The sequence below is a fragment of the Coregonus clupeaformis genome, chromosome 28, assembly GCF_020615455.1.
Source record: "Coregonus clupeaformis isolate EN_2021a chromosome 28, ASM2061545v1, whole genome shotgun sequence".
Taxonomy (NCBI): domain Eukaryota; kingdom Metazoa; phylum Chordata; class Actinopteri; order Salmoniformes; family Salmonidae; genus Coregonus; species Coregonus clupeaformis.
The window spans coordinates 11,195,269-11,221,681 of NC_059219.1; the positions used below are offsets into that span (position 1 = coordinate 11,195,269).

A 26,413-nucleotide genomic window follows, 5' to 3' on the forward strand; every position below is an offset into this window, starting at 1 on the left:
TATTTTTCTTAATAACATAACATGGAAAATAACCACTTTTTGTGCAGTATTAATTTACCGTCCTTACAAAACACTTAATGTAAATGTACATTACTGTATTGTACATAGGCTGGAAAATCTAGATTTGTACCTGTAGACGTTCTATAGCCACAAAGAAAAAGAATGCACAATACAGTAATTAAGGACATTGAGACTTCAAGTGGTTTGTGATGATGTGATGTGATGATGTGGCTCAGTTGGTAGAGCATGGCACTTGCTAATGCTAGGGTTGTGGGTTTGATTCCCATGGGGGAACAGTATGAAAATGTATGCACTCACTACTGTACGTTCTTCTGGATAAGAGGGTGTACTGAAAATGAATGAATAGACCATTTCAGTTTTCACATAGAAATAAGTTGCATTTGCAAAGTATTTCAAGAAACTGGAAAACGTATATCAAGCAAGTATTTTTATATTCCACAAGTATTATCAGATTAACTGATTTGTACAGATAATGATCAGACTCAAGTTACTAATCCTGGTAAACACTCAAATACATTTAGTTAAAATGTTTTCACAACAGTAGTGCACTGGGCCTTTACTAGTCCTGTATAAGCTGACCGATATAGACGTCTTCAGCGAGGGCAAGTTTTTTCCTCTCTCTCCTCACATCTGATGCTTGTGGGTGCCCATATCAGCAAGACCTTCAAACAGAAGGTCCTGAAGCTCTGTTTAAAACAGATTAAATAATTCCTCATCAAATAAGGCTTAGAAAAGTTGTCTTAATATATAATTGTGTTATATTTTTGGTCATGACTACACTGAGGTTAGTAAAAGTATCTAATGGAAGTCTACAAATGTCAAATATTGGATGTTCAGATACAGAGAAGAGGTGATCGCCAAAAAAGGAAGAAGACCCCTTGAGAAACCGGCACCTCCCTCTGTTCTATGTCCAGTATATTGAGTCCCACAGGTATTTCACTGTATATAGGAATATGGTCATTCATAAATTTTCTGACCAAATGTGGCTAATGTATAACCATACAGAAATCAGGAATGCAGACAGGCTCTATAGACCTCTATATCTATATGAGTGACTGAGTCGAAAACGCCACCTCCTGTTGTTATGTTGGGTATCTACTCACCAGAAAATATGTTATGAAATATATTTATTTTTCAATGACGTGCATAGTTAAAATGAAGGTTTAACCACATTAACCAAAAACAGCTCACTCAATCAAGTCTAATTGTGTTGTAAGTATAAAAGTAAATCTTGCTTTCATATAATAAAAGAAAAGCTTGAAATGGTAGTGGAATGTGGTAATGTCTTAGTGTGGTGGGAAGAATGCAATACATTACCTTGTATGCGGTACAAAACACATTATTGTGGGAGCACCTCCTCTAAGAGTATGAATTGTTTGAGAGAGTTTGAATCCAGTGGAGGCTGCTGAGGGGAGGACGGCTCATAACAATGGCTGGAACGGAGCGAATGGAATGGCATCACACACCTGGAAACCACGTGTTTGATGTAGTGGATGTAGTGATCACAATATAGTAGCCATATCTAGGAAAACCAAAGTTCCAAAGGCTGGGCCTAATATAGTGTATAAGAGGTCATACAATAAGTTTTTTAGTGATTCATATGTTGATGATGTAAATAATATTTGCTGGTCTGTGGTGTGTAATGAGGAGCAACCAGACGCTGAACTTGACACATTTATGAAATTGCTTATTCCAGTTACTAATAAGCACGCACCCATTAAGAAAATGAGTGTAAAAACTGTTAAATCCCCTTGGATTGATGAGGAATTGAACAATTGTATGGTTGAGAGGGATGAGGCAAAAGGTATGGCAAATAAGTCTGGCAGCCCAACTGATTGGCAAACATACTGCAAGTTAAGAAATCATGTGACTAAACTAAATAAAAATAAACTATACTCTGAAACTAAAATATATGATATGAAGAATGATAGTAAAAAGCTTTGGAGCACCTTAAATGAAATTCTGGGGAAAAAGGCAAACTCGGCTCCATCATTCATTGAATCAGATTGCTCATTCAACACAAAACCCACTGATATTGCCAACTACTTTAATGACTTCTTCATTGGCAAGATGAGCAAACTTAGGTATGACATGCCAGCAACAAACGCTGACACTACACATCCAAATATATCTGAACAAATTATGAAAGACAAGAATTGTACTTTTGAATTCCATAAAGTCCGTTTGGAAGAGGTGAAAAAATGATTGTTGTCTACAGTGGTGTAAAGTACTTAAGTAAAAATACTTTCAAGTACTACTTAAGTAGTTTTTTTGGGGTATCTGTACCTAACTTTACTATTTATATTTTTGACAACTTTTACTTTTACTTCACTACTTTCCTAAAGAAAATAATGTACTTATTACTCCATACATTTTCTCTGACACCCAAAAGTACTCGTTACATTTTGAATGCTTAGCAGGACAGGAAAATTGTCAAATTCACACACTTATCAGGAGAACATCCCTGGTCATCCCTACTGCCTCTGATCTGGCGGACTCACTAAACACAAATGTTTCATTTGTAAAGATGTCTGAGTGTTGGAGTGTGCCCCTGGCTATCCGTAAATGTAAAAAACAAGAAAATGCTGCTGTGTGGTTTGCTTAATATAAGGAATTTAAAATGATTTATACTCTTACTTTTGATACTTAAGTATATTTTTGCAATTACATTTACTTTTGATACTTTAGTATATTTAATACCAAATACTTCTAGACTTTACTCAAGTAGTATTTTACTGGCTGACCTTTTATTAAGGTATCTTTACTTTTACTCAAGTATAACAATTGGGTACTTTTCCCACCACTGGTTGTCTACCAACAATGACAAGCCACCGTGGTCTGACAATCTTGATGGAAAATTACTGAGGATAATAGTGGACGATATTGCAACTCCTATTTGCCACATCTTCAATTTAAGCCTACTAGAAAGTGTGTGTCCTCAGGCCTGGAGGGAAGCTAAAGTAATTCCGCTACCCAAGAATAGTAAAGCCCCCTTTACTGGCTCAAATAGCTGACCAATCAGCCTGTTACTTTGAGTAAAGCCAGTGTGTCTATGTATGCAGATGACTCAACACTATACACGTCAGCTACTACAGCAACTGAAATAACTGCAACACTTAACAAAGAGCTGCGGTTAGTTTCGGAATGGGTAGCAAGGAATAAGGTACTCTTAAATATTTCCAAAACTAAAAGCATTGTATTTGGGACAAATCATTCACTAAACCCTAAACCTCAACTACATCTCGTAATAAATAATGTGGAAATTGAGCAAGTTGAGGTGACTAAACTGCTTGGAGCAACCCTGGATTGTAAACTGTCATGGTTAAAACATATTGATACAACAGCAGTAGCTAAGATGGGGAGAAGTCTGTCCATAATAAAGTGCTACTCTGCCTTAACAACACTATCAACAAGGCAGGTCCTACAGGCCCTAGTTTTGTCACACCTAGACTACTGTTCCGTAGTGTAGTCAGGTGCCACAAATAGGGACTTGGGATAATTGCAGTTGGCTCAGAACAGGGCCCTTAAAAATACACGGAGAGCTAACATTAATGACATGCATGTCAATCTCTCATGACTCAAAGTGGAAGAGAGATTGACTTCATCACTGTTTGTTTTTGTAAGAGGTGGACCGAGCTGTCTGTTTAAAATACTAGCACACAGCTTGGACACCCATGCATACACCACAACACATGCCACCAGAGGTCTCTTCACAGTCCCCAAGTCCAGAACAGACTATGGGAGGCGCACTGTACTACATAGAGCCATGACACATGGAACTCTATTCCACATCAGGTAACTGATGCAAGCAGTAGAATCAGATTGAAAAAACAGGTAAAAATACACCTTATGGAACAACAGGGACTGTGAAGACACACACACAAAGGTACAGACATGCATACGCACACATTGTGATATTGGTTGTATGGTGGTATTAAACATTTTGTATTGTAGATATGTAGTGGTGTAATAATGTTATATGATGTTTTATATGTAATGTAAGTGCTTTAATATGTTTGGACCCCAGGAAGAGTAGCTGCTGCCTTAGCAGCAGCTAATGGGGATACCTAATAAATACAAATACCATTCCACTGATTCTGCTCCAGCAATTACCACGAGCCCGTCCTCCCTAATTAAGGTGCCACCAACCTCCTGTGTTTGAATCCTAAGCAACCTGCCTACACATTGTTGGAGGTACAATTAACCAACATAGCTACTGTAGTAGGTCAAAGCAGTGTGCTGGAATAGGCCTGTTCTGTATGTGCTCTGTGACACACAACAAGAAGTGCACTCAAATAGGCTACAAACTGTATTATGTGAGATCCACAGCTATTGAACAGCCCTATGGGAGCCTTAGCTTGCTATAGTATTTTCTGTATGCAGAAGCAGTAAATGTACTTTGGTTGCAGCACACGGCCCCTTTGTATCAGCATTCAGCAGTCAGGTCGCTCCCTGGAGCTCACACCACAATCAAAGAAAAGCAGGGGTCACACCGTCTGGTTCCTCGTCAAATGAAACTGGGATGAGCTGTCCTTGACACTGATAGAATTCCTAATGGGATTTTCCTGAGAGGAATGCAGTCCATGGACACAATGCCACATGGTCAGTTGTACAGTGGAAAAACATAAATTACTTACATTTCTCTGTCTTTGTTATGTTTGAATGTCACTAAAAACAACAGAAAGGCTGTTGATATGACTCTGATTTACATACAGAGAGGTTTGTGACAGTGAAAAAAAATGATGATTAAAAAAAGCATTGCAGCTTTGCACTGTCAGTGCAAATTTGGAAATAATAACCAATGGGAAAGTCCTATTCCCTCGTCTGTCTCCTTTGGCAGATTACTGCATTCTGTGGTGTCACAGTACAAATTGCTGCACAATAGATTTTCATCATAACACTTATTCATTAGGGCTGCAAGGAGTATTCTCAGTCCCAAAGGCAATGCATGGAGTAGAGTGCAAATGAGTGTTGCACAACACTGCAATGCCAAGGAAAACTTATACTACCATGATGGGATACATACTTTCACATAGGCTATATAGGCATATAAACAGCAGATCCTTAAACAGGGCTGGATTAATGTAGGGGCTTACAGGGGCTGAATATTAATACATATATACAATATACAGTACCAGTCAAAAGTTTGGACACACCTACTCATTCAAGGGTTTTTCTTTATTTTTACTATTTTCTACATTGTAGAATAATAGTGAAGACATCACAACTATGAAATAACACATATGGAATCATGTAGTAACCAAAAAAGTGTTAAACAAATCAAAATATATTTTATATTTGAGATTCTTCAAATAGCCACCCTTTGCCTTTATGACAGCTTTGCACACTCTTGGCATTCTCTCAACCAGCTTCACCTGGAATGCTTTTCCAACAGTCTTGAAGGAGTTCCCACATATGCTGAGCACTTGTTGGCTGCTTTTCCTTCACTCTGCCGTCCGACTCATCCCAAACCATCTCATTTGGGTTGAGGTCGGGTGATTGTGGAGGCCAGGTCATCTGATGCAGCACTCCATCACTCTCCTTCTTGGTAAAATAGCCCTTACACAGCCTGGAGGTGTGTTGGGTCATTGTCCTATATAAAAACAAATGATAGTCCCACTAAACCCAATCCAGATGGGATGGCGTATCGCTGTAGAATGCTGTGGTAGCCATGCTGGTTAAGTGTGCCTTGAATTCTAAATAAATCACAGACAGTGTCACCAGTAAAGCACCCCCACACCATAACACCTCCTCCCCCATACTTTATGGTGGGAACTACACATGCGGAGATCATCCGTTCACCCACACCGCGTCTCACAAAGACACGGCGGTTGGAACCAAAAATCTCAAATTTAGACTCCAGACCAAAGGACACATTTCCACCGGTCTAATGTCCATTGCTTGTGTTTCTTGGCCCAAGCAGGTCTCTTCTTCTTACTGGTGTCCTTTAGTAGTGGTTTCTTTGCAGCAATTCGACCATGAAGGCCTGATTAACACAGTCCCCTTTGAACAGTTGATGTTGAGATGTGTTGGTGACTTGAACTCTGTGACGCATTTATTTGGGCTGCAATTTCTGAGGCTGGTAACTCTAATGAACTTATCCTCTGCAGTAGAGGTAACTCTGGGACTTCCATTCCTGTGGCGGTCCTCATGAGAGCCAGTTTCATCATAGCGCTTGATGGTTTTTGCGACTGCACTTGAAGAAACTTTCAAAGTTCTTGAAATGTTCCGTATTGACTGACCTTCATGTCTTAAAGAAATGATGGACTGTCGTTTCTCTTTGCTTATTTGAGCTGTTCTTGCCATAATATGGACTTGGTCTTTTACCAAATAGGGCTATCTTTTGTATACCCCCCCTACCTTGTCACAACACAACTGATTGGCTCAAACGCATTAAAAAGGAAAGAAATTCCACAAATTAACTTTTAAGAAGGCACACCTGTTAATTGAAATGCATTCCAGGTGACTACCTCATGAAGCTGGTTGAGAGAATGCCAAGAGTGTGCAAAGCTGTCATCAAGGCAAGGGTGGCTACTTTGAAGAATCTCAAATATAAAATATATTTTGATTTGTTTAACACTTTTTTGGTTACTACATGATTCCATGTGTGTTATTTCATAGTTTTGATGTCTTCACTATTATTCTACACTGTAAAAAATAAAGAAAAACCCTTGAATGAGTAGGTGTGTCTAAACTTTTGACTTGTAGTGTATATTAAATATGTAGTATATGTTTTTTATTTTTTTACTGCAACCGCCAACCACAGGAGGATTCAGGAGCCCACTCTCAATGAGTGTAGACAGCCTGCTGCTGCCTGCTGCCGCTCTGCTAATCGTCAGATGGGAGGAGGAGAGGAGGTAGGGAGCCCAAGTGGGTAACTGATTTGTAACTGATTAATAAAATAAACTGCATAATTAATAAATGTGGCTGGTCAATTGTGTGAGTCAGGGGCTGGACCCAAGAGGCAAAATAAAATATATATTTTTTTGTATTTTGTAAAAAATAAAATGTCCAACCACAGGAGCCTGCTCTCAGTGTTCAAAATACACCAGCGAGCATAATTAACCACAGAGGATCAATAGTAAAAAAAAACTTTTAAAAAACGGTGTATTACATGTTATCACAAGCGCATACAGGTAACTGCCAAAATAAAGGAAACACCAACATAAAGTGTCTTAAGTCTTAATAGGGCGTTGGGCCACCACAAGCTTCCAGAACAATGCGCCTTGGCATAGATTCTACAAGTGGACCTAAACCATGCCAGGAAAATGCACCCCACACCATAACATAAACTTTGTATCCCTCATATACTCAAGTGTTTCCTTTATTTTGGCAGTTACCGATTGCCTACAGTCGGGAAGGCTGCAATTTGGGCAGCATGTGTGCCAAATAAACTATGATTTCTTAATCTGGCCCTGTCCTTAAAGATGCAACCTGATAAATAGTGATGTTGTTTGAATAACATTGTCAAATAAGTCTGGAAAACTCACATCCCTGATCAATGTGTATGTAGGCTAGTCTAGCCATATACTGTGATGTCCAAAATTATTGGATCCCTTGATAATGATTAGCAAATAAGACCTGGTGAACACATTGGGAGGGATCTTAGACCATTCCTCCATACAGAATCCTCCCAGATTCTTGATATCCTTTGTCTGCGCGAATGAACTAGCCTCTTCAATTCAAACCACAGGTTTTCAATGGGGTTCAAGTCCGGAGACCGAGATGGCCAAAACAGGGGATCCCAAAAATGTGTCCACTATCTTTTTAGATTTTTTTTATTACTTGTTAAACAAAATGTATTTCTTTCTCTGAGCAATTTCATTAGCATAAAATAATATAATTTTTCCATTTATTTGAGCAAACAATATAGCTCAGTATTTGTATTATTATTATTATTATTATTATTATTATTAATAATACTTTTTTCTGCTCGTCTTTATCAAGGGATCCAATGAAAGTTTGTCACTTTCACAAAACATACTTTATTCATCTATTAACCATGTCCAAAGTTATGCTTTGATGGAGATGAAGACTACCTCACCAAATGACTCCTTTATCCATTGCAGTGTTACTGTACGTTATCTTATGCTTAGCCTATGATGACGCAATCTAAAGTCCCTCCTCCAGGCCTTTGCCAAAGAAGACATCTTCCACCTGTGCTGGAGTGCATCTTGTTTAACAGATGAATGTGTGGAGGTCACTTCTGGCTAAAATAAATACTTTGTCTTCCTGTCATGTGCAGCAGAGAGTCAGGCAGGCTTCTAATCAATATTGGTCGTGGTGGATATTTTGCTCAATTAAGAGATTATTTTGTCATTCAGACTGGCTGATAGTCTCAAACCTTTACTGAATACCCAATACCTAAGACTAGTATAGAACATATTTTGCACCCTGTGATTCTTGCCACCACAGAAAAGGAAGCATATCATTTTTCTGAACGAATATCCAAATTCATGGAGATTGGATGATTCTTGAAACTGAAAGTACAGTATTATCAATTTTATGAATAATTTCCTTATATCAAATTGACATGAAAAAGCTCATATTAAAGACACATGACAGCTAAAGGCTGTTATAATTCACTTATGAACATTTAACAAATATTTATTCCACAATCAAATTACAATCAAGTTCAAACGTGAAAATAGATTACATATTAGAATTGACTTTGCTATTTCCTAACAGGCATACAAAAATATTTCTTTTTTGTTTTTATTTCTATTAAACTTCAAGTAACCTACATACAGTTCAATCAACAGGAGGTCAATATCAAACCTTGTAGCACATAAACATTATTTCATTAAAGACAGAAATATTTCAAATGGAAGCGGGACAAGCGGTTACATTGTAAGCTTGGTAAACATTTTCTAACTTTTTTTCTCTTAAATCTCACCCTATACAAATAGGAAATATTTAAAAGTGACAATCTAAATGTGTAAGTAACTTTAAATGTTAGTTCTGTGAGCCTCACACCCTCCCCTTTGGCAAATCAGTGTACAGTAAATGTTTAGAAGTGCTTCAGATTGCTTTCAATGTAAATGTGTAAAGACAACTTCACATCCACCATAGTTGAAGGAAATCATTGACATTACAGTACAGCATATTGCACATGGACCTATTTCATGAGCAAATTAGGTTTGTCTTATCTTTACATTATTTACAGTTAATATGTGCTAGGAGCTCTTTCCATGTGGAAAGGCACAGCACCAATGTGCACTTAATTGGGGTTAACTCTTCTAAAAGTCATCTTACAGTATTCACACACTCCAATGTAAACAAACATGCTTTCATGGGATTTCTTTGGAATTTTGTATGAAATTAATTGCACTTCAATTGACTTTTTTTTACATTTTTTATCAATTGATAATAACATTATTACAGTGTGATACTCATAAAGGGTCCCACATGTTGATCACACTGTAGTTCTCAGGGTAAGTCAGGCGTGTGGTTAGACCATATAGCCAAATATCTCATATAGCCAAATATCTCTCTAAAACACAAAATCTCAAGTGATTAAAAGGTAAAGGCAAATAAATACAGTGAAAGTAGATAACAGCAACAATACAATGACAGTGAAACCTTCCGGAAATATGTCTTGAAAACCATTTCATGGAATGTAGCAACGTTCTCCCCCAAACATACCCATCAACATGAGAGCATTTTAGGGTTGTAGTTTGACGTTTTAAAGCAGCTAATACAATAATTGAAAATCTGGAAGACAGCACATTCAGAACGACAATTCAAGGTAAGCTGTTGCTAGCATCTCTACTGTTGATTTGTTCTTTCGACTTAAAGTGTCATAGATAGATAGGGTGACTGATTTCAGAGGGGATGAAAATGTATTCAGCACACTGAACAATAGGCATAACATTGGTGCAAATTTTGCAGTGTGTAAACATCTAAAAACCCAGAAATACGTTTCTATTTCTGTTGACTGCAAATGGTATATTAATAAATAATTTGAGGAGAAATGAAAAGAACATCTGCTGTAAACCTTATTACTCTATCAACCAGCTTTCTGTGACAGAACAGAAAGGAAACACATCAAATTAAAATAGGTCACCTAAAAATAAAAAGAACCATCTGCACTCGACACAGAACAAGGATGGGACTGAGGCCTCACTCTGAATGAGCCAAATTCACGTTAGTGGTCCTGGTTTAAGCACTGGTTGAGGATAATGGTGGGCTAACTAGATAGATGTGATCCACCACTGTACCCCAACTTGCCCTCACATGTCCTTTTAAGTCTCAGTCCCCGTTGGACTCAATTACCTTCTCTGTCAGGATCTCCTGGAAGGTGGAGAGCTGCTTCATCTGTTCCGTCTGCATGGAGTGCCTCCTCATCAGTTTCTTCTTCATCTTGAAGTCTGGGCCTCTCTTGGGTGAGGCAGGGGCAACTGGAACCAGGATCTTGGGACCAGAGTGGACGGGGGAAGTCGGCTTGCCATTGGCCCGGATGTCTGGGATGGGCCGGTGGGGGTTGACATTGAGTGGGGGCAAGAACCCGGGACGAGTGTGGGAGATGTGGTCCAGGAGGAGGGTGCCTGAGCCTCTGCGCTCCAGGAGGCCGGGGGGCCGTCTGCGCATGGTGATGGGGGACACAGAATTGGGGATGCTCTCAAGGGACTCCCGGGAGGAGGTGGTGAGCAGAGAGAGGGGCGAGGCGTTGTACTTCCTCCGCTCCACCGACACGCGCCCCGAGTCTGGAGATCCAGGGATGGACTCAGGACACAGGTGTGTGTCTGACTCATAGTGCTCCATACGGGTAAGTTTGGGGTAAGCCAGGGCGCGTGAAGCCACCGCCCCTGGTCCGCCTGTATTTTCCTGAGACTCCGGCGCGGTGTTCCTGCGGTACAGGATCTGGTGTTGTTGGACCTTGTCGGCCCAGGAGGAGCTACAAAGGGCTGCGCAGTCCTCTGAGCAGGATCGGTCAATGAGTTTGGGCGAGCAGGGGTCGTGTGTTTCGATGCTGTGCCGACGAGACAGGAGAGGCCTGCCAGGACCCGAGATTGACAGACCATTCATCTCAGTGATGATCCTACCCCCACCTTCCTCCTCCAGTCCACCATCAACCCCCTCCTGTGGGACCCTGCTGAGCACTGAGGGTGCTACCAGCCCCCAAGGCTCCGAGTTGAGCCTCTTCAGGAGCTTGCGGGGAGGCGGCCTTTTCTCCCCTAGTGTTCTAGTGGAGGGTAGGGGTAATGCTGATGTCAGCGCAAAGCTGAAGATACTGTCCTCCTCCTCAGCCTTCTCTGCTGCTGGGGAATTGGAGGTCCGGATCGTCACCTCTGAGGGCGACATGCAGGCCACGGGCAAGAGCTTGTCCACCACCCCTGGTGATGGGGGGGAGTTGAGGTACTGCTTGGTCTTCTTGGTGCCAGAGGGTGACGTGTCGGTGGTGATGATGATCACCTCCTTGCCCTTGGCCTTGCAGGCATCCAGCAGGACCTGGAGGGTGTCTCGGTCACCTCTGTTGATGGCATGGACAAGGGCGGAGGAGCCTGTGTAGTCCTTGAGGCTGGGGTCAGCTCCATTCTCTAGGAGCAGGGACACCACCTCTTTGCCCGCCTGCTCGACACAGGCATGCATCAGGGCGGTCCGCCCAGACTTGTCTGGGATGTTGGGATCGGCTCCTTTCTCCAGGAGGTAGCGCACCATCCTCTGGCGGGTCTGGGGGTCCTCGTAGCCAGCCAAGCAGGCAGCAGAGATGGGGGTCTCGCCCCGCTCGTTGCCTTCGTTGATGTAGGCGCCCCCTTCCAGGAGGAGCCGGGTCAGTCGCAGCTTGCCCTGGAAGACGGCTTTGAGGAGGGCGTTCCCCTCCGTATGGAGGGCTCCTCCATCTCCCATGGTGCCTCTGGTACCTCTTCCTCCAGTCAAACCTGCTACACCCAGCTAGTTAGCTTAGCGCTGACTGGCCATCCTGAAGAGGAAGCTGGTGAACCTGTGATGAAAAACAAGGAGATGTTATAGAAGACTAAATGTACAGTACAGACAGGCAGTGCTGAAGGGTGGTTAGGATGGTTGGTTTGGTTGGTCTACGCATCTATCTAATGTCTAGTATGCAGCGGTACAGTAATAGTGATTGCAATTGAAGCCTTTGATATGAAGTGTGTCTGTAAGAGCAAGACAGGGAGTGTCTGGAAAGCCAGCTCATGAGGTGAAATGGCAAAAAGATGCATCACCTATCTGGTGTAACAAAAACATTTTAGACAGTCTTTTTCAAAGGGAAACAACTATTTCTCCTTCGAAATTGACAACATCTCTGCCATGATGGGTGAATGCATGATACTGGTCCTTGACTGCACTGTGCTAAGTTTGGCTTATTTTACTAACTTTTATTTGTCTTTCCTGGTATTCCTAAACTATAACTATGCAGAGTTGAATAAAGTTTGACTTTGCAGAGGATTAACTATGCATGATTTTGACTTTTTGCCTTCCCATCAGCAAAATAGCAACTTCCCCCTGTATAAATATGGTAATATGTAAAACATACTGAATAATTAATAATTTGATGCTTGAAAGTGAGATTATCCCAAGATATGCAAGTGTGAGATAGAGAAAGATGAGGCAATGACTCAATTTTTTTTATTTTATTCTGATATCCAACAGGATGTAATAAGGTGAATTGACTTGTCTAGACTTCTAAATGACTACTAATACTGATTTAATTCTAATTTTCAATTTTCTGTGACTGAAAATCAACAGAATGATGTTCTTGCAATATTCATTCTATCAAACCTTCCTCTAAGTAATCTATTTGAATGATCTCAAACGATCGATTATTATCTACCAAATATATATTTTAAATTCTCCAGCCACAGCTTTCACCGTGACCCAAGAGGAGGAGGGACTGGCTGCCTGTGGCTCACCAGTGGGTCCCAACCCACTCTTTGGGATCTACTGATCGATTTGGATGGAGAGAAAGATGCATCTTGTGCAGAGAGAAATAAACAGCTGTCTAGCTATGAATGAGCTTCCCCCCGTATGTCAGCTGGGATATGTAGTTCTATGCCAAGGTGATTCAACGTGCCCTGTTCATGTTAATAAACAACTCTATTTCATAACCCAGGTGAACAGTGAGCATGGGGACAGACAGTGGCTATACAAACAGAAACACGGAGTATAATAGAGAAGTAGTTAGTGGTGGTCATGGGGAAGGGAGTGGGGGTGAACCAGAATGAAGAGGGGAGATATTATTTGTTTCTGTTCTTCATTCCCCCTGAGTGTAGCAATATAACCAACAACCTCACATGAAATAGGTTGAGAGACTCGTGACTTCTGTTACAACATTATTATAAACCAGAGTCTTTCTTTGGCTGTGTTGAAACACATATTGAGACGTCTAACTAAGCATGCATATTATAATACACACTGTAAAAATAGAATGTCTTAAAACATCATGATTGTGTAATGAAACCATGAAAAGTAGTGCACCTAAGCGGAGATCTGGTGTTTGAAGGGTGTTTGAATGTAAACCCAATGTAAGTGTTTTAAAACACAGAATGTGTTTTAAAACAGAAATGTAGTACTCTGAAACACCCAAAGTGGTTCTTCAACCTGAATATTTGTGTTTTTAAGAGTGTTGTGAAACACTTTTGGGGGTTTCAGTGCATGAAAAAGGCAGCATCAAAACACAAAAACTGTGTTTTCTCATACAATCAACGGTTAACAAATGCAAATGATTTATAGCCTAAATATTGATTGATGATTAGGGCCTATGGATAATATTTTTTGTGGGATTCCACCTTTATTTGTTCAATGCTTTATTTAGACAGATTAGGAACAGGGGGCAGTAAGAGTACATTTAGCTGGAATGTTACCCACTCAACTACACAGCCACGTTGTAAGAAATTATTCTGGGGTGAATTGAAATGGACTAAGAAAAACAACCAACATATAGCCCTACTTAATAAAAATGAATGCAAGTCATGCAGAGCCTGTGGTCTAGCGGTAACGCACCCGGCTGTCACACCCTGATCTGTTTCACCTGTCTTGTGCTTGTCTCCACCCCGCACCAGGTGTCTCCCATTTGTCCCCATTATCCCCTGTGTATTTATACCAGTGTTTTGTGTTTGTCTGTTGCCAGTTCGTCTTGTCAAGCCTACCAGCGTTTTTTCCGTGCTCCTGTTTTTCCAGTCCCTGTTTTCTAGTCCTCCCGGTTACAACCATTTCTGCCTGCCCTGACCCTGAGCCCGCCTGCCATACCATTCTGCCTACCCTGTCCTCGAGCCTGCCTGCCGTCCTGTACCTATCTGACTCTGACCTGGTTTACAAACTTCTGCCTGTCCTCAACCTGCCTCTTGCCTGCCCCTTGTCTATTAATAAATATCAGAGACTCTAACCATCTGCCTCCTGTGTCTGCATCTGGGTCTCATCCTGTGTCGTTATACCGGCTCATCCCGTTACATCTGGGGCTCATCCCTTTCCCACCGAAGACTGAGGTTAAATGCCCTGCTCCAATCCTTCAATCTGTTTCTCCCACCTATCTGTATCCCCTCTGTCATTCCATAACTGTCTCAATAAAGTGTAAAAATACCCCCAAAATATATTTCGTAAAATGTATGCAAGTCGTTTAAATTATTTGTTAATTTCATTTTACTAAAATAATGTAAAAATAAATCCAATTTAATATGTTGCTCAAAATGTAAGTATCTTTCATGAGGATAACCAAAGAGACTGAGAGAAAAATTTGAGTGATTGAACTCATTGGAAGTCTTTGGTTTTAATCACCTTGCATTTCCTATCTTACCACGTCACTCTGTTTTTAGAGGATTGTGGGTAATCCAACACTTTTTGTCTTTATGATTCTTTCACACAATGTTGTATGCATGTTGGAAGAAAGAAAAGTAAATTTATATATCAGTATTAAGCTTGTTGTGCCATGAAGTGTAATGGATCATGATGAATGGATACCAAAACCATCAGGCAAATTGACGTTCAATGATGACAGAACGTGTAGAAGCCTCAATTATTTCATTTCAACCTCTAGTTAGGGCTGGTGGTTTGAACACTGCTTGGAAATGCCTGCAAAAATGGTATAAAATGGCAAATTATCAAATACATAAAACAATGTTGAACATTGTGACACTTCAGGAAAATGGATCTATTCTGCACTAAATGATTTTCAAAACATCATAATGGTGTTAAAAAGCTTTTAGAGCAGGGGTGGGTGTCAAACTCATTCCATTGAGGGCCTAGTGTCTGCTGGTTTTTGGTTTTTCCTTTCAATTAAGACCTAGACAGCCAGGTGAGGGGAGTTCCTTACTAATCAGTGACCTTAATTCATCAATCAAGAACAAGGGAAGAGTGAAAACCCGCAGACACTCTGCCCTCCGTGGAATGAGTTTGACGCGTGTTTTAGAGAGAGGAAACAAAACCAAAAGAGAAGGTATCTAATTCTGCACTAAAAAGGACTCGAAACACCAAAATAGTGTTTTCAATCTTTTCTGTTAGGGCTCCCAGTCCCTGGCAAGGTGTTGCACAACACTTGATTAAGTAGTGTTACAACACACCATGTTATGTTTCAAAACATTCAGGATGATGTGTTTCAATATAAAGTTAAGGTTTTGTCTTCTTCAAGTTGGTGGCAGCTCAATTGCCACTAGTTTTGGTTTTACAAAGCACTTCATTTTAATAGTCTTTACAATGGCTAGGGCTCGGTCTTTCTTTCATTCAGACTGTGCTCAATACACTCAATTACATTTCATCCATCCACCCCTTTTTATTATGGCCTATTTTGCCTAAATAATTCTGTTGGGAATCAATGGCAGTTTAATAACAGTTGTTACTTTGTCATTACTGGCTCACTGCCAGGGGTCTCCGTGGGTGGAGGGGGCAGCTGTTGACAGGTGCTGAGTTGAGACGGGCTGAGGCAGAGGCTCTCTATCCTGAAAATGTGGCTATGAGGCTGCCACCCACAGCTCTCTGTGTGTGTGTGTGTGTGTGTGTGTGTGTGTGTATGTGTGTGTGTGTGTGTGTGTGTGTGTGTGTGTGTGTGTGTGTGTGTGTGTGTGTGTGTGTGTGTGTGTGTGTGTGTGTGTGTGTGTGTGTGTGTCTGCGTGTTTGGGCATCTGTGGGTCTGACACTAGTCTGTCCATGCTAAAGACCCAATCTGTCGACTTAGGCTGACATTGATCTGCATTAAAGTGGATTGATGCTTTTGAAACAATGTAGTAAATTATTATTGCAGTTACTGCCGGGACTTTGATGCAGGGAAACTTAAATCCGTTCTACCTCATTTCTACCAGCATGTTAAATGTGGGAAAAAAGCTCTGGACCACTTTTACTCCACATACAGAGACGCGTACAAAGCTCTCCCTCGCCCTCCATTTGGCAAATCTGACCATAATTATATCCTCCTGATTCCTGCTTATAAGTAAAAACTAAAGCAGGAAGTACCAGTGACTCGCTCAATACAGAAGTGGTCAGATGACGCAGATGCTAAGCTACAGGACTGTTTTGCTAGCACAGACTGGAATATGTTCCGGGATTCTTCCGATGGCATTGAGGAGTACACCACATCAGTCACTGGCTTCATCAATAAGTGCATCGATGACGTCGTCCCCACAGTGACCGTACGTACATACCCCAACCAGAAGCCATGGATTACAGGCAACATCCGCACTGAGCTAAAGGGTAGAGCTGCCGCTTTCAAGGAGCGGGACTCTAACCCGGACGCTTATAAGAAATCCCGCTATGCCCTCTGATGAACCATCAAACAGGCAAAGAGTCAATACAAGACTAAGATTGAATCGTACTACACCGGCTCCGATGCTCGTCAGATGTGGCAGGGCTTGCAAACTATTACGGACTACAAAGGGAAGCACAGCCGCGAGCTGCCCAGTGACACGAGCCTACCAGACCAGCTAAATTACTTCTATGCTCGCTTTGAGGCAAGCAACACTGAAGCATGCATGAGAGCATCAGCTGTTCCAGACGAATGTGTGATCACGCTCTCCGTAGCCGATGTGAGTAAGACCTTTAAACAGGTCAACATTCACAAGGCCGCAGGGCCAGGCGGATTACAAGGACGTGTACTCTGAGCATGCGCTGACCAACTGGCAAGTGTCTTCACAGACATTTTCAACCTGTCCCTGACTGAGTCTGTAATACCAACATGTTTCAAGCAGACCACCATAGTCCCTGTGCCCAAGAACACTAAGGTAACCTGCCTAAATGACTACCAACCCGTAGCACTCACGTCTGTAGCCATGAAGTGCTTTGAAAGGCTGGTCATGGCTCACATCAACACCATTATCCCTGAAACCCTAGACCCACTCCAATTTGCATACCGCCCCAACAGATCCACAGATGATGCAATCTCTATTGCACTCCACACTGCCCTTTCCCACATGGACAAGAGGAACACCTATGTGAGAATGCTATTCATTGACTACAGCTCAGCGTTCAACACCATAGTGCCCTCAAAGCTCATCACTAAGCTAAGGACCCTGGGAATAAACACCTCCCTCTGCAACTGGATCCTGGACCAGGTGGTAAGGGTAAGTAACAACACATCTACCACGATTGTCCTCAACACGGGGGCCCCTCAGGGGTGCGTGCTCAGTCCCCTCCTGTACTTCCTGTTCACCCATGATTGCATGGCCAAGCACGACTCCAACGCCATCATTAAGTTTGCCGACGACACCACAGTGGTAGGCCTAATCACCGACAATGATGAGACAGCCTATAGGGAGGACGTCAGAGACCCAGGATGGTGCCAGGATAACAACCTCTCCCTCAATGTGATCAAGACAAAGGAGATGATTGTGGACTACAGGAAAAGGAGGACTGACAACGCCCTCATTCTCATCGACGGGGCTGTAGTGGAGCAGGTTGAGAGCTTCAAGTTCCTTGGTGTCCACATCACCAACAAACTATCATGTTCCAAACACACCAAGACAGTCGTGAAGAGGGCACGACAAAGTCTATTCCCCCTCAGGAGACTGAAAAGACTTGGCATGGGTCCTCAGATCCTCAAAAAGTTATACAGCGGCACCATCGAGAGCATCCTGACTGGTTACATCACCGCCTGGTATGGCAACTGCTCGGCCTCCGACTGCAAGGCACTACAGAGGGTAGTGCGTACGGCCCAGTACATCACTGAGGCCAAGCTTCCTGCCATCCAGGACCACTACACCAGGCGGTGTCAGAGGAAGGCCCTAAAAATTGCCAAAGACTCCGACCACCCTAGTCATAGACTCTCTGCTACTGCACGGCAAGCGGTACCGGAGTGCCATGTCTAGGTCCAAAAGGCTTCTTAACAGCTTCTACCCCCAAGCTATAAGACTCCTGAACAGCTAATCAAATGGTTTTACGCTGCTGCTACTATTCTCTGTTTATTATCTATGCATAGTCACTTTACCTCTACCCACATGTACATATTACCTCAATTATCTTGACTAACCTGTGCCCCCGCACATTGACTCTGTACCGGTACCCCCTGTATATAGCCTCGCTACTATTATTTTACTGCTGCTCTTTAAATTGTTGTTATTTTTCTATTTTTCTTCTTTTTTTATTTTTACTCATCCATTTTTTACTTAACACTTATTTTTCTTAAAACTGCATTGTTGGTTAAGGGCTTGTAAGTAAGCATTTCACTGTAAGGTCTACACCTGTTGTATTCGGCGCATGTGACAAATAAACAATTTGATTTGAAATGTGCATATCTTCTGGGTGACCTTAATATTGAGTGGCTTTCATCAAGCTGTCCACTGAAGAAAAAGCTTCAAACTGCAACCAGTGCCTGCAAACTGATTCAAGTTATCAGTCAACCTACCAGAGTATTTACAAACAGAACAGGAACTAAATCATCCACTTGTATTGACCACATCTTTGCTAATGCTGCAGAAATCTGCTCTAAAGCAGTATCCACGCCCATCGGATGTAGTGATCATAATATAATAGCCATATCTAGGATATACAAAGTTCCCAAGATGACCTAAAATAGTGTACAGTATAAGTGATCATACAAGAGGTTTTGCAATGATTCCTATGTTCAAAATGTGAAAAATATTTGTTGGTCTGATGTGTGTAATGAGGAACATCCTGACGCTGCACTTGAAGCATTTATGAAATTGCTTATTCCAGTTACTAATAAGCATGCACCAATTAAGAAGATGACTGTAAAAACTGTTCATTACCTGTGGATTGATGAGGAATTTAGAAATGGTATGGTTGCGAGGGATGAGGCAAAAGGAATGGCAAATAAGTCTGGCTGCACAGCCGAGGGGCAAACGTACTGTAAATTGAGAAATCATGTAACTAAACTTAACAAAAAGAAAACAAAACTGTACTATGAAACAAAAATAAATGATATAAAGAAGCTTTGGAGCACCTTAAATGAAATATTGGCCAAAAAGGCGAACTCGGCTCCATCATTCATTGAATCAGATGGCTCATTCATCACAAAACCCACTGATATTGCCAACAACTTTAAGGACTGTTTCATTGCAAATTTAGGCATGACATAACAACAACAAATTCTGAACCTACACATCCATACATAACTGACCAAATTATGAAAGGCAAGCATTGTCATGTTTGAATTCCGTAAAGTGAGTGTGGATAAGGTGAAAAATATATTGCTTTCTATCAACAATGACAAGCCACCTGGGTTTGAAAACTTGGATGGAAAATTACTGAGGATGATAGTGGACTATATTGCCACTCCTAATTACCATCTCTTCAATCTAAGCCTACAGGAAAGTGTGTGCCCTCAGGCCTGGATCGAATCAAAAGTAATTCTGCTACCCAAGAATAGCAAAGCACCCTTTACTGGTTTAAACAGCTGACCAGAGTCAGCCTGTTACTAACCCTTAGTAAACTTCTTGAAAAAGTTGTGGTTGACCATATACAATGCTACTTCACAGTAAACAAATTAACAACAGACTTTATAGGGAAGGGCATTCTACATGTACGGACGGCACTTACACAAATGACTGATGATTGGCTGAGAGAAATTGTTAATAAGAAGATTGTGGGAGCTGTTTTGTTAGATTTCAGTGCAGCTTTTGACATTATCGATCATAATCTTCTGCTGGAAAAACATATGTGTTATGGCTTTACATCCCCTGCTATATTGTGGATCGAGAGTTACCTGTCTAACAGAACATAGAGGGTGTTTTTTTGTGTTTTTTAATGGAAGCCTCTTCAACATAATCCAGGTAGAGTCAGGCATTCCCCAGGGCAGCTGTCTAAGCCCCTTACTTTTTAAAATCTTTACCAATGACCTGCCACTGGCACTGAGTAAAGCCTGTGTCTCTATGTACAGTGAGGGAAAAAAGTATTTGATCCCCTGCTGATTTTGTATGTTTGCCCACTGACAAAGAAATGATCAGTCTATCATTTTAATGGTAGGTTTATTTGAACAGTGAGAGACAGAATAACAACAAAAAAATCCAGGAAAACGCATGTCAAAAATTTTATAAATTGATTTGCATTTTAATGAGGGAAATAAGTATTTGACCCCCTCTCAATCAGAAAGATTTCTGGCTCCCAGGTGTCTTTTATAGAGGTAACGAGCTGAGATTAGGAGCACACTCTTAATGTATAAAAGACACCTGTCCACAGAAGCAATCAATCAATCAGATTCCAAACTCTCCACCATGGCCAAGACCAAAGAGCTCTCCAAGGATGTCAGGGACAAGATTGTAGACCTACACAAGGCTGGAATGTTCTACAAGACCATCGCCAAGCAGCTTTGTGAGAAGGTGACAACAGTTGGTGCGATTATTCGCAAATGGAAGAAACACAAAATAACTGTCAATCTCCCTTGGCCTGGGGCTCCATGCAAGATCTCACCTCGTGGAGTTGCAATGATCATGAGAACGGTGAGGAATCAGCCCAGAACTACACGGGAGGATCTTGTCAATGCTCTCAAGGCAGCTGGGACCATAGTCACCAAGAAAACAATTGGTAACACACTACGCCGTGAAGGACTGAAATCCTGCAGCGCCCGCAAGGTCCCCCTGCTCAAGAAAGCACATATACAGGCCCGTCTGAAGTTTGCCAATGAACATCTGAATGATTCAGAGGAGAGCTGGGTGAAAGTGTTGTGGTCAGATGAGACCAAAATCGAGCTCTTTGGCATCAACTCAACTCGCCGTGTTTGGAGGAGGAGGCATGCTGCCTATGACCCCAAGAACACCATCCCCACCGTCAAACATGGAGGTGGAAACATTATGCTTTGCGGGTGTTTTTCTGCTAAGGGGACAGGACAACTTCACCACATCAAAGGGACAATGGACGGGGCCATGTACCGTCAAATCTTGGGTGAGAACCTCCTTCCCTCAGCCAGGGCATTGAAAATGGGTCGTGGATGGGTATTCCAGCATGACAATGACCCAAAACACACGGCCAAGGCAACAAAGGAGTGGCTCAAGAAGAAGCACATTAAGGTCCTGGAGTGGCCTAGCCAGTCTCCAGACCTTAATCCCGTAGAAAATCTGTGGAGGGAGCTGAAGGTTCGAGTTGCCAAACGTCAGGCTCGAAACCTTAATGACTTGGAGAAGATCTGCAAAGAGGAGTGGAACAAAATCCCTCCTGAGATGTGTGCAAACCTGGTGGCCAACTACAAGAAACGTCTGACCTCTGTGATTGCCAACAAGGGTTTTGCCACCAAGTACTAAGTCATGTTTTGCAGAGGGGTCAAATACTTATTTCCCTCATTAAAATGCAAATCAATTTATAACATTTTTCACATGCGTTTTTTCTGGATTTTTTGTTGTTATTCTGTTCAAATAAACCTACCATTAAAATTATAGCCTGATCATGTATTTGTCAGTGGGCAAATGTATAAAATCAGCAGGGGATCAAATACTTTTTTCCCTCACTGTATGCTGATGCTTTAACCCTGTACATGTCAGCTCCCACAGCAAGGGAAATCACTGCAACACTTAACAAAGAGCTGCAGTCAGTTTCAGAATGGGTGGCAAGAAATAAGATGGTCCTAAATATTTCAAAAACTAAAGGCATTGTATTTAGGACAAATCATTCACTAAATCCTAAACCTCAACTAAATCCTCAACTAAATGAATAATGTGGAAATTGAGCAAATTAAGGAGACTAAACTGCTTGGTTTAACCCTGGATTGTAAACTGTCATGATCAAAATATATTGATGCAACAGTAACTAAGATGGGGAGAGGTCTGTCCATAATAAAGCGTTACTCTGCTTTCTTGACATCGCGATCAACAAAACAAGTACTACAGGCCCTAGTTTTGTCACAACTGGGCTACTGTCCAGTCATATGGTAAAGTGCCACAAAGAGGGGCATAAGCAAATTACAATTGGCCCAGAACAGAGCAGCACAGCTGGCCCTTAGATGTACACGGAGCGCCAGCATGTCAATCTCTCCTGGCTATGGGTGGAGGAGAGATTGACTGCATCACTGCTTGTCTTTGTGAGAGGTATTGACATGTTGAAATCACTGAGCTGTCTGTTTAAGTGACTAGCGCACAGCTCAGACACCCATACATACCCCACAAGACATGCCACCAGAGGTTTCTTCACAGTCCCCAAGTCCAGAACAGACTACGGGAAATGCACTGTACTACATACCCGAGTCATGGCTACATGGAACTCTATTCCACATCATGTAACTCAGTCAAGCAGTAAAATCTGATTTTTTTTAAACAATAAAACTACACCTTATAGAACAGCGTGGACTGTGAAGAGACACACACAGGCACACACACAGCATTCGCAAACACATGCTAACATGCACTCTACACACATACAATTTAATATTGTTATTTTGCTGTATTATTGATTTTGTATTGTAGATATAGTTTGTAATAAGAGTAGTGTGTAACAATGTGTTGTTTTATGTATTGTTTTATTGTATGTAATTGTGATTGGACCCCAGGAAGAGTAGCTTCTGCCTTGGCAGCAGCTAATGGGGATCCAGAATAAAATACAAAAAATATCCTGATTTGCAGGAAAATTGTCAGCAACAAAAGATCCGACATCTGTATGCAGCCTGCGGGTCTACTCAGTATTTCTCCAGTGGATTTATCTGTCAAGCACCTCCGAAGAAGTAATCTGTGACCATTAACATATCTGTAGTGTTGACGAAAAGAGGCAGACAGATATTATGTATCTCCTGGTCTTTGACAGTATGGATTCACTACAACAGGAGATGAGGCAGAGCAGACATGACCTTTTCCCATTTACAACTGGGTTACTCTTGACAACTCAGGGATACCATCGTAGAGATACATACTACATACACTTGCCGCTCTGTGCAAATATATACCATTGCAAACACACATGAAACCAGGCAGAGGCTTAGAGCAAAGATACTAAGGTACACATAGATATCCCACTCTATGCTCAGACCCGATATTATAGTGGAGACAGATGTCACGCTTGCTGCCGAAACAGATTATAAAGGAGAGCTAGACGCCACACCTGCAGCTCAGAGCAGGGTCCGTTTTTTAAGGCTAAATTAATTGTTAGAACCTTCGTAGGAGAATCGTTAAATGGTTTATCCGCCGATAACTTCAGAAAAAGTTAATCTCTCGGTGTGGACAGATTCACGTGTAAATGGGAAGTGACATCTTTCGCGAGAATTTTACTTCTGGGTAACTGAGATTAGAAAGAAATGTACTACAATACAAAGTTGCCAATGTCTTTGCAATTGATACAAACAAGCAACATAGAAAAATATGCTTCAAATGAAAACTGCGATGACTGCATTAAAATATAAACAGTAGGCTATATATTGAAATTAAATTTAACATTTACATTTTAGTCATTTAGCAGACGCTCTTATCCAGAGCGATTTACAGGAGCAATTAGGGTTAAGTGCCTTGCTCAATATATTTCATGAGTGTAGTCTACAATGTGCGCAATGAGATGCCAAATTGGTGATTTGGTGCATTTTTATTGAGTAAGCATTAGAATAAGCCTCCTCAATATTTGCAGCCATGGGTGGTAATATCTTTCTAGTAGCTGATCCGTCGTCAGTATTGTGAAATAATGATAATGTTATTAAGGTAAGTTTTGAATGGAGAAAGCTCACCCGAGAGTAGCGCTCCCTTTCTTTCGATCCTATCAGTATCGACACATGCTTAAACGACACACTTAGCAACGGTTCGCTCTGCTTGGTGTTTTGGGAAAAACATGTTACATCTTCGCCTGTTGTAGGAAAGATGAATCGTTAAAACAGTCGTAAACCTAAATTACATCACTATCGGTAAACCGGGCACAGGTGTATTGTGTGGGTCTGAGCTGATTATTATTATGATTTTTTACAGCAGATGAGGGATAGATAACTGTCGTGTTTAAGATCTATGGACTCCAGCTCAGAGGCACTAGTCATTGCTTCCAAAATGGACCAGGAAAACAGGCACAGCGTGAGCACTCCAGTCAGATAACGATGCTCAGCGGGCCTCATGGAGCTGCTAATCCAATGTAGTCGCAGCATACGAGTCCCCGACACAGATTCCTTCCCTGAGATCTCTCAATGATTCACACCAAATGTTGTTTTGAGAAGATAGCTATTTTCTGTTTTCTTCCCTGTCATACTGTGTTTACCTAGGCATGTCAAAGGAGAAGTTTTCTTTTTTTACACCCAAACCCGTGTAAATGGTATATTATAGAAGGGTCCAGACAATTTGTTTGTGATTTCACGTGTTTTAGAGACACTTACCATAAACAGCAAATCACTTCCTCATCCTTGATGTGTAGTATGGGTGCCCCGAAAAAAGTTAGAAAAACACCAAATACAGTGCATTCGGAAAGTATTCAGACCCCTTGACTTTTTCCACATTTTGTTACGTTACAGCCTTATTCTAAAATTGATTACATTGTTTTTTCTCTCATCTATCTACAAACAATATCCCATAATGACAAAGCGAAAACAGGTTTTTAGAAATGTATGCAAATGTATTAAATATAAAAAAACTGAAATATCACATTTACATTAGTATTCAGATCCTTTACTCAGTACTTTGTTGAAGCACCCTTTGGCAGCGATTACAGCCTCGAGTCTTCTTGGGTATGACGCTACAAGCTTGGCACACCTGTATTTGGGGAGTTCCTCCCATTCTTCTCTGCAGATCCTCTCAAGCTCTGTCAGGTAGGATGGGGAGCGTCGCTGCACAGCTATTTTCAGGTTTCTCCAGAGATGTTCGATCGGGTTCAAGTCCGGGCTCTGGCTGGGCCACTCAAGGACATTCAGAGACTTACATTTTACATTTTAGTCATTTAGCAGACGCTCTTATCCAGAGCGACTTACAGTTAGTGAATACATCTTTTTATTTTTTTTTTTTTTTTATACTGGCCCCCCGTGGGAATCAAACCCACAACCCTGTACAGTTGCAAACGCCATGCTCTATCAACTGAGCTACATCCCTGCCGGCCATTCCCTCCCCTACCCTGGACGACGCTGGGCCAATTGTGCGCCGCCCATGAGTCTCCCGGTCGCGGCCGGCTGCGACAGAGCCTGGATTCGAACCAGGATCTCTAGTGGCACAGTTAACACTGCGATGCAGTGCCTTAGACCACTGCGCCACTCAGGAGACACTGAAGCCACTGTCCCGAAGCCACTCCTGCGTTGTCTTGGCTGTGTGCTTAGGGTCGTTGTCTGGTTGGAAGGTGAACCTACGCCCCAGTCTGAGGTCCTGAGCACTCTGGAGCAGGTTTTCATCAAGGATCTCTCTGTACTTTGATCCGTTCATCTTTCCCTCAATCCTGACTAGTCTCCCAGTCCCTGCCACTGAAAAACATCCCCACAGCATGATGCTGCCACCACCATGCTTCACCGTAGGGATGATTCCAGGTTTCCTCCAGACTTGACACTTGGCATTCAGGCCAAAGAGGTCGATCTTGGTTTCATCAGACCAGAGAATCTTGTTTCTCATGGTCTGAGAGTTCTTTAGGTGCCTTTTGGCAAACTCCAAGCTGGCTGTCATGTGCCTTTTACTGAGGAGTGGCTTCCGTCTGGTCACTTTACCATAAAGGCCTGATTGGTGGAGTGCTGCAGAGATGGTTGTCCTTCTGGAAGGTTCTCCCATCTCCACAGAGAATCTCTGGAGCTCTGTCAGAGTGACCATCGGGTTCTTGGTCACCTCCCTGACCATGGCCCTTCTCCTCGATTGCTCAGTTTGGCCGGGCTGTCAGCTCTAGGAAGAGTCTTGGTGGTTACAAACTTCTTCCATTTAAGAACGATGGAGGCCACTGTGTTCTTTGGGACCTTCAATGCTGCAGAAATGTTTTGGTACCCTTCCCCAGATCTGTGCCTCGATACAATCCTGTCTCGGAGCTCGATGGACAATTCCTTCGACCTCATGGCTTGGTTTTTGCTCTGACATGCACTGTCAACTGTGGGACCTTATATAGACAGGTGTGTGCCTTTCCAAATCATGTCCAATCAATTGGA

The 26,413-nt window shown here is 41.9% G+C and overlaps 1 protein-coding gene across 1 annotated transcript in view; it reads right to left on the reverse strand.

Moving 5' to 3' along the window:
* Window positions 1–8,610: 8,610 nt before the first annotated feature.
* Window positions 8,611–26,413, reverse strand: part of LOC121570098 (ankyrin repeat domain-containing protein 34A-like) — a 22,425-nt gene continuing 4,622 nt past the window's right edge. The window contains exon 2 of the mRNA XM_041881584.1: window positions 8,611–11,965. Coding sequence (XP_041737518.1) covers window positions 10,273–11,871 — 1,599 coding nt within the window. The 5' untranslated portion in view covers window positions 11,872–11,965 and the 3' untranslated portion in view covers window positions 8,611–10,272. The remainder of the gene's footprint in view (window positions 11,966–26,413) is intronic.